Source organism: Sander lucioperca, chromosome 13, assembly GCF_008315115.2.
Source record: "Sander lucioperca isolate FBNREF2018 chromosome 13, SLUC_FBN_1.2, whole genome shotgun sequence".
NCBI classification, from domain to species: Eukaryota; Metazoa; Chordata; class Actinopteri; order Perciformes; family Percidae; genus Sander; species Sander lucioperca.
The window spans coordinates 24,479,062-24,490,616 of NC_050185.1; the positions used below are offsets into that span (position 1 = coordinate 24,479,062).

General features: G+C 40.7%; 1 protein-coding gene across 1 annotated transcript in view; it reads right to left on the reverse strand.

Annotated features, from left to right (window-relative positions):
* The window catches only part of LOC116054973, a 137,402-nt gene that overhangs the window by 54,790 nt on the left and 71,057 nt on the right, over window positions 1-11,555 (reverse strand). The window contains exons 16-17 of the mRNA XM_035990799.1: window positions 11,359-11,421; window positions 3,443-3,486 (exon numbers count right to left, since the gene is read on the reverse strand). Of these exons, the coding sequence (XP_035846692.1) occupies window positions 3,443-3,486; window positions 11,359-11,421 (107 nt within the window). The remainder of the gene's footprint in view (window positions 1-3,442; window positions 3,487-11,358; window positions 11,422-11,555) is intronic.

Sequence of the window (11,555 nt, forward strand, 5' to 3'; positions counted from 1 at the left end):
ATCCTCGGTCTCCGGGGTGAAAGTCCTGTGTTGTTTGACCCATCCACCACCCCGACCAACCTCCCTGCGTGGACTTTCGCCTTATCAATACTACTCGCTACCGTCATCGTTCTGTGATCACGAAATATGCTTCCCGTTTAAATACATTGCTTTAAAATTTAATTATAATTTAGATTTAAATTAGACATTTACGTGTCCTGTCCACGACTTCATAGATTCAATAACGTGACCATATCACGAACTGCCATGAGACCAGGCTGACAGATCACATTTAAGTCCCGCCCCCACCGAAGGCTCTCTATTGTGTGAAGGTGCCTGTAATTCTGTCTGCTAGCAAACAACAGAAACATGCCTAAAAGCTGCTGTGTGGTGATATTCACCAACAATGTAAAGTCAAACCACCCTTATCTTAACTTATTACAAGCTGCCGACCCGAAAAACTGAGCTAGAGACGGAAACAGACGTGAGGAATCAGCAGGAAGAGAATGGGAAGACACTTAGCTAATGTTATGCCCAAAGTTACAGTGGTGGTGTACCTATAATGAAAAGTACAGGCCTCTCTCATCTTTTTAAGTGGGAGAACTTGCACAATTGGTGGCTGACTAAATACTTTTTTGCCCCACTGTACATGTGCAGCAATCATTTTGTTATCAAGTCAAATATCAAAATATCTATTTTAGGCTTACTATATTTCTGTTATTCCTCTTTTTAGGCCTTATTTCCAGAGGCTTAGCACCGCCCAAGACGATTGTGATTGGTTTAAAGAAATGCCAATAAACCAGAGCACATTTTACTCCCATCCAGGAATGCTGTGTGGACTAGCCAGACCCTCCTCTACAGCGCTGTGGAGGAAGGTCTGGCAATGCCAGACTATGCCCGAAGTTACATGTGCAGCAAGCATTTATTTGACATGTTACCAAGTCAAATATACAAAAGTCTGTAAGTTAAGCTAACACATGTAACGTTGGGCAAAACATTATTCATCTTCTAACCGTATACATACTGGGAACTAGACTAGTAAACAGACAATACTAGAATTCGTAACGATCATGTTAAAATTCTAAATCAAGGAAGTGGAAGTTAAAGCAAAGGGTTATGTTGTTGGAAGCCACTATATGAAGTCATCTTATAATTTCCCAAGACAATTTCTCTTTTGTCTTTTCTTACCTGGTGTAGGATCAGTGCTCAGGTAGTTTTCTGTAATAAAATACACATCATATTAGTTATTGGATATTTAGCTTAATCTAAAATAATCTTCATTGAATTCACAACACACGTAGCATTAGCTTTGCCAACTGTGCATATTTAGCTAAACAGAACAAAAGCAGCAAACTTATGTATAAACCACTAACCTTTATAAATGGTACAGGTCCAGATGGTGTTTTTCTCACTTTCAAGCCTGAGGGGGACGTCACTGTCTGCATTTCTGATGAACACTTCAAATAAATTATTATTATCATCTCTGAGCTCTCGCATCTGTGAAAATAATTATAAATGGGGTTTAAGGCTTTTTTGCAGTCATTATTTTCAATTGAGAGAATTTTCCAATGATACTTGACAGTTTTTAAAATAACAAAATGAAAAGATAGTGATAGTATAGTTAGTATACGTAGCTAATGTACTTTGAATACAGTCCTGATATTAAAAGCATTGAAACATACGCTGGGTTGAATCATTGCATCCGTCTTGTCTGTTGTCAGCGAGTAATGATCTCCCAGTTGCATGGACTTGTATGGGTCTGGTTTTATGATTCTCACTGATCCATAAGAGTTTTCCATTTTTTCCACTTCCTGTGAGAAAGAAAATGCATTCTTAGGCCTCCTGCACTGCCTGTGTGGCGTGAGCGTGACGTTTCTGTTGCGTGGCGGCTGCGTGGCGTTTTCTATGTCTTTGCACACCAGAAATGTGTCTGACGCAGAGCTGCTGCTGCTGCTGCTAGCCTTGTCTGTACACATGGATGTTTCCCATTGATTTTGCATGTCGTGTGAAAAATAGGCGTCGGTCCTATTTCTAGCATGCACGTGTTTTCGGCGCGTTTCACGTAGGCAGTGTGCAAGCTCTAACCTGTTACCATGGGAGCCCAAATAAAAACAGACATGCCACGCAGCTGACACGTTCACGCCACGCAGCCAGTGTGCAGGAGACCTTAAACTCAAAGTAGCCAACATTTTTTGAGGTATATTCACAATGGTATTGGTGCTTATTCCAGGTAATGGAAAATACAATATTATGAGTAACATTCTGTAATTGTTTGAATTTATTAATGTGAAAAATAACATAAAAACCTGTTTCTGGAATTCATCAGGTGGCACCAGGTAAACATGCAGTGTAAGGGCAGCTTGGTGTTTCTTCATGTATATCAACACGTTATAGAACACTTTCACTGGGAGGCCAAACCACCGTAACACAACACTTATTGGTGAGAACGTTGGCTGGAGTAGCTTGACGTGGGACTCTGTCACTTCAGACACTTCCCTCCACACATCTCCACAGGTATCAATATGTAGAACTGCAAAATTGTCTGACATTTTGGAGTTGTGATCTGCAAAAAAATGCACAAATTGAGTGATGAGAAAAGGTATGGATCAATATTCCTTTTGCATGTTTACTAAACATTTCAAAAGTCTTTGCATGACATCTTACCTACACAGATCCAGTGTGGCAGATGCACCTCCTCCATCTTCCCAGCTGTGACTGTGATGTTCAGTAGGGGTCCTGCTGGCATGTAAGCTGCGCCTGAAAGCCTCACCCTGTTTTTCTCCCATGAGCAGAACTGGTATTTGAAGCTGAGCTTTTCTTCACAAACCCAGCGCAGGGCAGACACGCTGCATTCAAAGCGACCTGCATCACACTGGAAGCTAAGGAGTGAAATGGAAGACAAATTTTAGTTTGGATTAACTTCACGCTGAAATACTGACTTTTGCTATGATGCAAACTAAAATGAAGTCGCTGTGGCTTTTCTACAAAAAGTGTGATGTACTTTGCAACCATTTTCACGGTATTATGGAACAGTAAGCCAGGGGAAAAAAACTATAGTTATTTGTAGATACACACAGGTAATATCCAATTAGTTCCAGTTCCCATTACAAATAATTTAAATGTTACAGCACATATATTTCAATAACCTCAAAGTAATGCTGTCCAGAAATTGGCTCTGACAGATTCTTAACCCAACACGTTAATTTCAAGGAAGTGAGCTCCTTGAGGCTGAGCTTTGGTTTAAGACATTACAAATGATTGATGAAATTAGTATTTTTACCTATATGTTTGAACCTCATCCACTGTGTTGACTACCGGTTTAAGTTCAGTCCACCCAATGCAGTCCTGTTTCAGAAGATGTTTTTGTCAGTGGCGTTCAGCTATTCTACAGACATATTAAAAATGTCTGAGCTGTATGTTAATAAAAAAAACATTAATATAAACATAAAAAATAAAAACTTACCACAGCACTGGCTAAAGGTTCAAGCATCAACTTTCCAGAAGGCCCTTTGACAGTGATAAATGAAGTAAGTTAAACTACTGAGTAACACATATCATCTTGTAATTGATCGCCTTAGCGCTGAGGCGTGAAACTGCTGTGACATCATCACTGGATCTTTTCATCAGCGGCTGTACTTGGTCGATTGTACAGCATAGTTTTGTGTGTTACCATTTTTCTGGGTTGAGTGAATACAAACATTGCGGTAGCTTGGCTATTTAGATATTTGTGCAGGATGGATCAGTAGTGTTATAAGTCCCCCTTTTAGTATTCGGCTCAGCCTGCTTGGAGCCTCGGCCGAGGTGAGTCGATTTGAGTAGAACCGTGCTGTGCCGTACTGTACCGTGCAAAGGAAAAGCATTAGAACTGTCTGTCCTTGACCCGGTGTCTGTGTCTGTGTATATATATATATATATATAGACTCACACCGTAATTAATCAACAAAATCAACTCTTCAAACCTTTTTCTTCCTGGCGTTTCTTTAGTTTCTCCACAAAGGGGCGCAGCAGCTTCTGGACGTTACTGTCATTCCTTGGTATTATCTTCATTATTTTATCTATTTCAGAGATGGACCCTTCTGTCCCGTAGTATTGAATGATTAAATCAGGGATTTCTTCTCTGGCCTTTCCAGTCTTCACTCCTTGAGGGATTTTGTCCAGATAGAACAACATCTCCCTGATTTCTGAGTCAATGAGCTCATCCAGGATGGAGCTCAGGACTGTTTTCCACATTGCCTCTAAAAGCTTCAAAGACATCTGCAACACACAGAGAGACGACATGCTACTTTTTAATCACTTTGCCCCTTGAACATTGACCCTGTTGCTCAGTCAAAGTCAAACGCTTTTGCCAGAAGTCAAGAAGCCACCAATTATGTGCACCTGTTGGTTAAACTCTGCGTCCAGGTGAGTCTCTCTCTTCGTGGCTTTTATGATTCATATTATTTTAATTCTCACATTCTGTATGCTTTGCAACTAGAGACAAATTAGCATTACCGTCAAGGTTCACATTTGGAAAGATACATTTAAAACCATTAAACACCTAACAGCTTATAAACTAAGCACTTACCATCCTTACTTTATTTCTGATTGGCTTACCCTGATATTCTTACCCCTAACCTTAACCTCTCACTCGTCATGCCCTAACCTGACCAACGAGTACGAGCCAATCAGAGGTAGAATAGGACAGGTCATGCCTTCGACATAGTAGGATTCCTAATTTAGCGTCAAGATGTGCCTCCCTCTAGCCTGGAAATCCAGACCCAAATCCGAAAGATTAAGTCTGGCATCGAGTAATGAAAATGGCCCAACTCGAGGGGCGGCACCAAGCATGCATTTGAAAATCTCACTGCACGCAATTGGATGACACTACAACCAATCACAACAATACAAGGGGTGACATATCCAGAGCCCCAGACGCTTAGCTACCAGTGGAGCTAACTGGTAGATTAAACCAAAGCCTGTCTACAGAAAGCCGTTCCACTCCCTATTAAGCCCCATTGTACCTACTTTGGTTGCAGTTCCACCAGAGTTCCACTGGGGGTGATCACGGTCCAGTGCAAAATGAATGGGACCCTATGGAGCTAGACGGCTAAATTTGTCTCTTTCGCCTGATTGTCGTTGAGAAATCTCAGATTTGATTGTAGTTTTTGTAAGTTCAACATGGATTATAGGTCAAAAATTGAATGAACGAGTACTTATGCCCTTTCGATTTCTTACAGGTTGCTCATTGTTGCCCATAACACGCTAGCATTCTGCTAATGAATGCTGATTGGTCAGTGAAGGACTGATTACGATCGGAGATCCCGTTTGACGGCATCCGAAGCAGAACCAGAATGTCAGATTGAATATTTCGGCGTGGTCTTTAAAACATTAGCAAACCTCTTTCTAGCACGTGTATTGACAGGGAGAGCCTGACCTGTCAGCTGTGTTGTCGATGCCTCGAGAGAACAAAGGAAGTGACTCAGAGCTCGCCGTAAAGCAGAATCTCTGGCCGTATATGTGTATGACGTCATTGACATTTTAAAAGGCTTTTTAGAACAAAAAAGCCACTTTAAAAAAATCTAACACGCAGCAGTGTGTATTTTCTTAGCCTCCCCTTTCAAATGCAACATTCAAATTACTAGACAAAAAATTATATCCTGAGAAAAGTGGATTTTGAGGGGTATAGCTCCATAGAGTCCCATTCATTCTGCACTGGCCTGTGAGCGCCCCCTATATGGAACTCAGGTGGAACTGCAACCAGTTCAGAAGCCGGAAGTAACGAGAGAGTGGAACTTCTTCCCATATTAGAAATTCTTTGATTAAACTCTTAGCTACCAGCGGAGCTAACTGGTAGATTATACTCTTAGCTACCAGAGGAGCTAACTGGTAGAATAAACTGTCGTCATCTGTTTAGCTCGCCTCTGGCCCGCCTATATCAGATACACAGATGTGATTGGTGCAGTTCAGCTACAAGGGCATAGTTAACGAGCATCATTACTAGATGCCAGAGTGACTCGCTGAGCAAATTACAATTGTGCTCTCGTAAGAACTCTGGATTTCCACAAATTTAAAAACAAACATGGCTGACTTGTAAAGTAGAGCGGAGAGATCACTGCACGTACCTTTTCAATTCTGGTGTATTCAGTTGAGTTCAGCGATACGAGTCGAGCGTAACCACAGGTCTTCATGTTGGTAACCTTAACGACATCTCCAACTGATAATCCTTTGCATTGTTTGGTGGCGTCCCCCCACATGAACATTCTTATGGAATCCTTGTTGTATTTTAATTTAATTAATTGGAAATGTTGCCTCTCTGTCGACTCCCGTTTGTCCTTCACCTTAGTCTTTATGACAGGATCAATCTGAACAAAAAAACAAATTACTTTTTGCACAAATTTAAAAACAGAATTAGTCTGATAAAGACGCATTTTTTCTTTTCAGTCTGGCTTTCAGATTGGGTATCGTATATAATCAACAACTTTGTCTTTATTTTCACTTTTCTTCTCACAATTAGAAAATGGATACACTTTTTTTTATCTTTGGTTATGTCTATTATCAGTTCATTTCATAATTTAATTCAATCTTAAAAACAAATAAAGATTACATTGCATCATAAGCATCAAACATTAGCGCTGGGTTTCAGTTAAATTGGGGGAAGGGGGTTGATAACTGGGCTGATATAGTGCAGTCTGAACCAAACATTACTCAACCGGAAGTTTCGGTTCCACCTCTACTTTCTGTGAATTCAATTTTCAAGGAGATCAGTTGTGCATCTGTGCTACGTTCGCATTAAAACTGTCCTTTAAATTAGAGTAAAACTGAAGGATAGATTGTTTTTCTTTTTCAATGCAGACACCAAACTGTTACCGAAGTCTATGACAGTATGTGGACATAAAACAAGTAAGTTCTCTAGTTTAAACTCACCTTTGTAACTTCTCCTTCCACACTCACTTCTGTCTTGTCAGGAGATAATTTGGCTTCTTGAATGGAGTAAACCGGACTCTCGGGATAAATTAGTTCCCGAGCTTCCATCTCAAGCTCCTCTGGGACGTCAACAGAGCTCGTCTCAGACACTTTGCTTGTTGGGGTAACCTTAATGACATACTCAACTAGTATTACCCCTCTGAACAAGTAGGAGCTCTGCTCCTTGAATTGTTGAAAGCGATATTTTCCATATACGATCACTTTAACGCTGGCTGTCTCATCAGCGACAGCCAGAAAAAAGAAAACCTTTTTCTCTTTGTCTTTGGTTTCGTACGTGTGCAGCTCAGATTTCTGAACAACTTTCCCAACTATGACTTCTTTCTCAAGAATTCTGCTGTGTTTTACATCATGGATGGATTTCATCTGCATACAAAAGGAGAAGAAAATCCATCAAAGTAACATAAAAATAGAGTTTTAAAAATTAAAAAAAAAACAAGACAAGGTTCTCTCCTGGAAAACAAACTTTTCATCAATGCTCAGTTCACAACATGCCTATTTCATATTTTAAAACATTTTACTGCATTTTACTGTTAATTATGAATGTTGCCACAGAGCCACTATAGCCAGGATGTATTGGAAGTATTTTGATATTATACCCATCACAGTGTGTAAGAATGAATGCAAAGCAAATTAACCTGAGTTTATCTCCAAACTCTTACCTCGTCAGGTTGGCTGCTCTTCTGTAGATCTTTAAAAGGAGAAACAAAGTTCACTCAGTGTTTATCTTAATTCATTATTCAGCAGACTTTTGTCTAAAAAAGATCTTCTGTTTAAATAACGACCTGCATACAGGCAGCGCTAGTTTCCAAACCTTAAAATAAAACCTTAAATTATTGAGAAGAGGCCAATTTATTTGTTTTGTTAGTTTGGTAAAATATAATCATATCATGTTATCCTATTTTGGCTGAAAAGGTTGCATGTGTAAATATGGGTAGTGTCAGGGTTTCGGTATTTTGTGGTGTGTCTTATTTTTGTAGTTTGTTTCTGTTCTGTATTTTGCTTGTTTCCTGTTTTACTTTGATAATCTGTTCTCTGTCTTGTCTTGTCTTGTTTTACTATCGGTTTTCCCGCTCTTGTGATTACCTGATGTTTTCCACCCGTTTCCCAGCCCTTGTGTCACCTGCCTCTTGTTTCCTCGTTACCCTGTGTATTTAGTCTTTGTCTTCCCCTTGTCATTTGTTGGATCATTGTTTTATGTTGCGTGTTTGTGTCTGGTTTTGTTTCTGTCAGCACGTCGCAGCCTGCTCAGTTTATTCTGCCTGCTCCATTTTTGGACCGCCTTTGGTTTGTTCTGTTTTTGTGTTAATAAATCCTCGTGCTCATAACTCCTTCGCCTGCTCTCTGCATTTGGGTCCACCATTCTCTCTTTACACGTGACAGAATGATCCAACCAATGACAAGGGGAAGACAAAGACTAAATACACAGGGTAACGAGGAAACAAGAGGCAGGTGACACAAGGGCTGGGAAACAGGTGGAAAACATCAGGTAATCACAAGAGCGGGAAAACCGATAGTAAAACAAGACAAGACAAGACAGAGAACAGATTATCAAAGTAAAACAGGAAACAAGCAAAATACAGAACAGAAACAAACTACAAAAATAAGACACACCACAAAATACCGAAACCCTGACAGGTAGGGGAGGAAAATGTTTGGGAACCAATGATTTAGATAATCCTGCTACACCCTGCTATGCCCTGTTACACCCCACTATGCCCTACTACACCCTGCTATGCCCTGCAGTGCCCTGCTATGCCCTGTTACACCCTGCAGTGCCCTACTATGCCCTGTTACACCCTGCAGTGCCCTGCTATGCCCTACTACACCCTGCTATGCCTTGCTACGCCCTGCAGTGCCCTGCTACGCCTTGCAGTGCCCTGCTACGCCCTGCAGTGCCCTGCTACACCCTGCTATGCCTTGCTATGCCCTGTTACACCCCACTATGCCCTACTACACCCTGCTATGCCCTGCAGTGCCCTGCTATGCCCTGTTACACCCTGCAGTGCCCTACTATGCCCTACTACACCCTGCTATGCCTTGCTACGCCCTGCAGTGCCCTGCTACACCCTGCAGTGCCTTGCTACGCCCTGCAGTGCCCTGCTACGCCCTGCAGTGCCCTGCAGTGCCCTGCTACGCCCTGCAGTGCCCTGCAGTGCCCTGCAGTGCCCTGCTACACCCTGCAGTGCCCTGCAGTGCCCTGCTACACCCTGCAGTGCCCTGCTACACCCTGCTATGCCTTGCTACGCCCTGCAGTGCCCTGCTACGCCCTGCAGTGCTCTTGTTATGCCTAACTTTTGTTATGATTTGATACTATAAATAAAATTGAATTGAATAAACTGTCTTGACTGTTTTTCTCTTTTAGTGACATCAACGTGTTCACAGATCTCAGACAGTACAATTTTATAATCACTAGGGGTGTAACAATGCATTGTGACTTGTTTAAAAATTGACGTAAATGTGTGAAGATTACAACCGGTTGAGATAAAAAAAATGAATCATGATGCAATTTTTAACATTACACAGCAGGTAACCTAACCCTATCGTTAACTAGTAGCTAATTTAAACACTGGTGTAAAAGTGTGACTGTATTTCACTGTAGAGGATTCCAACAGTGGGACCTACAACAGTCTGCAGCTGAAGACACAGGATACAACACCAATGGGACTTAACTGTGCATTCACTTCTACCTTGTTAGCTAATGGTGCATTCAAAGTCATTGTAAAATACACTTCTGCCATCTAGTGTATCCAGCCCCAGACGTTATCTACTTTAGATTTCCTTGTTTGACTTCAGATGTCACTACATTATTTTTTTTATTTATTTAGTTATTTTATTGTGGGATTTCTTTTAAACATCTTTGTTTGTTTGTTATTTAAGATAAAATACAGTTCCAATGTCCCTTTTAATAAGTGGACACATCTGTTGTTTTGCAGTTTATATAAATAAATAAAGGAAGATTTTTCAGTCATTTGTCTGCAACTCATTCGGTTAAAAAAAACAACTGAGAAAATCGTATCATCAATTTTAAATCCTGAATCATACCGAATCGTGAGATGATCATTACATCCCTAATAATTACTGGTAGAAATGATGGATAAAACTAGGGAAATAAGGGCCAAGTTGACATAAACTTGAAGTTTTCCTTCATTAATTGTAGCATTTACAACAACTTACCCAGGTTTTTAGGCTGATGTGGGGCCACATCTTCCAACACTTCTTTCTGCTGGTGGTCCTCTTCCTCCTTATCTTCCTCCTCCTCTTCTTCTTCTTCTTCTTCTTCTTCTTCTTCTTCTTCTTCTTCTTCTTCTTCCTCTTTGTTTTCCTCATTATTCCCTGAAAACAAAATTTCATTTATTTTGTTCAGTTCTACGTCACTCTATGACATTATCATTCTTAAGTTTTTGGTTGGGTCCGTCATTTATCAGGTCATGTTGATTGTTATAACATAATCAAATTGTCATATCAAAGAGGGAGGCGACACCATGTTAAATGTTTAAACAATACTCTTAAATCAAATTGATCCAATTTAGACCAAAATAACTATTTACAGAATGGGATGTGGAATCAGTGGAGTCAGTGGAGTCAGTGGTGTAGGGTGTGTGCATGAGTGACAGAGGTGAGTGTGTCTTGGTGTTGTAAAGTGTAAACTCAGCAAATAGCTAACCTAGGACAACATAACCAAACATTACCATACCAAACATTGGTGTGCCTGTACAGCCAGAGCAGAGAGAGCGGTGAGAGACAGAGGATACTGCAGCTTATGCTGACCTTATACAAAAAGACTTTTCAAGAGATTCCACTGTTGCAGACTCATTTCAAATAATCTGGGAATGAAATCCTGAGAGTTTTGACAGAGTTGGAGGGCTCCCGTCATCTCCATCGTTTGGTGTGAGGTCAGAAAACTCAGTCCCAGTCTTTTACCGTCTGGACGTTCCGACAAAATCAAACGTGTTTGATATCCTAAGATTGAAGTCTTGGTAGTGAAGTTAAATCACGTGAACATTGTCAACAACCAATGGGTGCTCTCCCTGCAGCACCAAACAGGAATCAGCAAAGGCTAGAGCCAGTGGTGTTTATGGTCGCTATGGTGCCGTGCTAAGCTAAACGCTAAAAAAGGGAAGGGAAACTTGCAGATTTTCAGCCTTTCTGAAGCGAGTCATCCAATGGGAGTTTTACTGGCTGATAAACACAGACCTCCGGGTACTGGAGACATTCATCTGCATGTACGACAGAACAGAAAATCTACAGACTTTACCTTAAAGTTAGCAGCTAACGCTAGCGGTATCTAGCTAGCTTGGTTAAATGTTTCTAAACTAATCTAGTCTTGCAATGTGTGACCCTGCAAGATCTCCAGTCTTTACTTATTATGTGTGTGTGTGTGTGTGTGTGTGTGTGTGTGTGTGTGTGTTGACCTACCAGCTGCAGGTTTTTGTTTCTTGGTCACTGATCCTGGGTCAGTTGCAAGTCTGCTTGTCATCGCTGTAAAATAAAAATAAAAAATAGTTAAAAGGACTGGAACAAAACCGACACAGAGTTGGTGTGTGGCTGCCAATCAATTTCATTCACTATAAATTAATGTTAAAGAATTAAACATGGAGAAAAATATCTATATT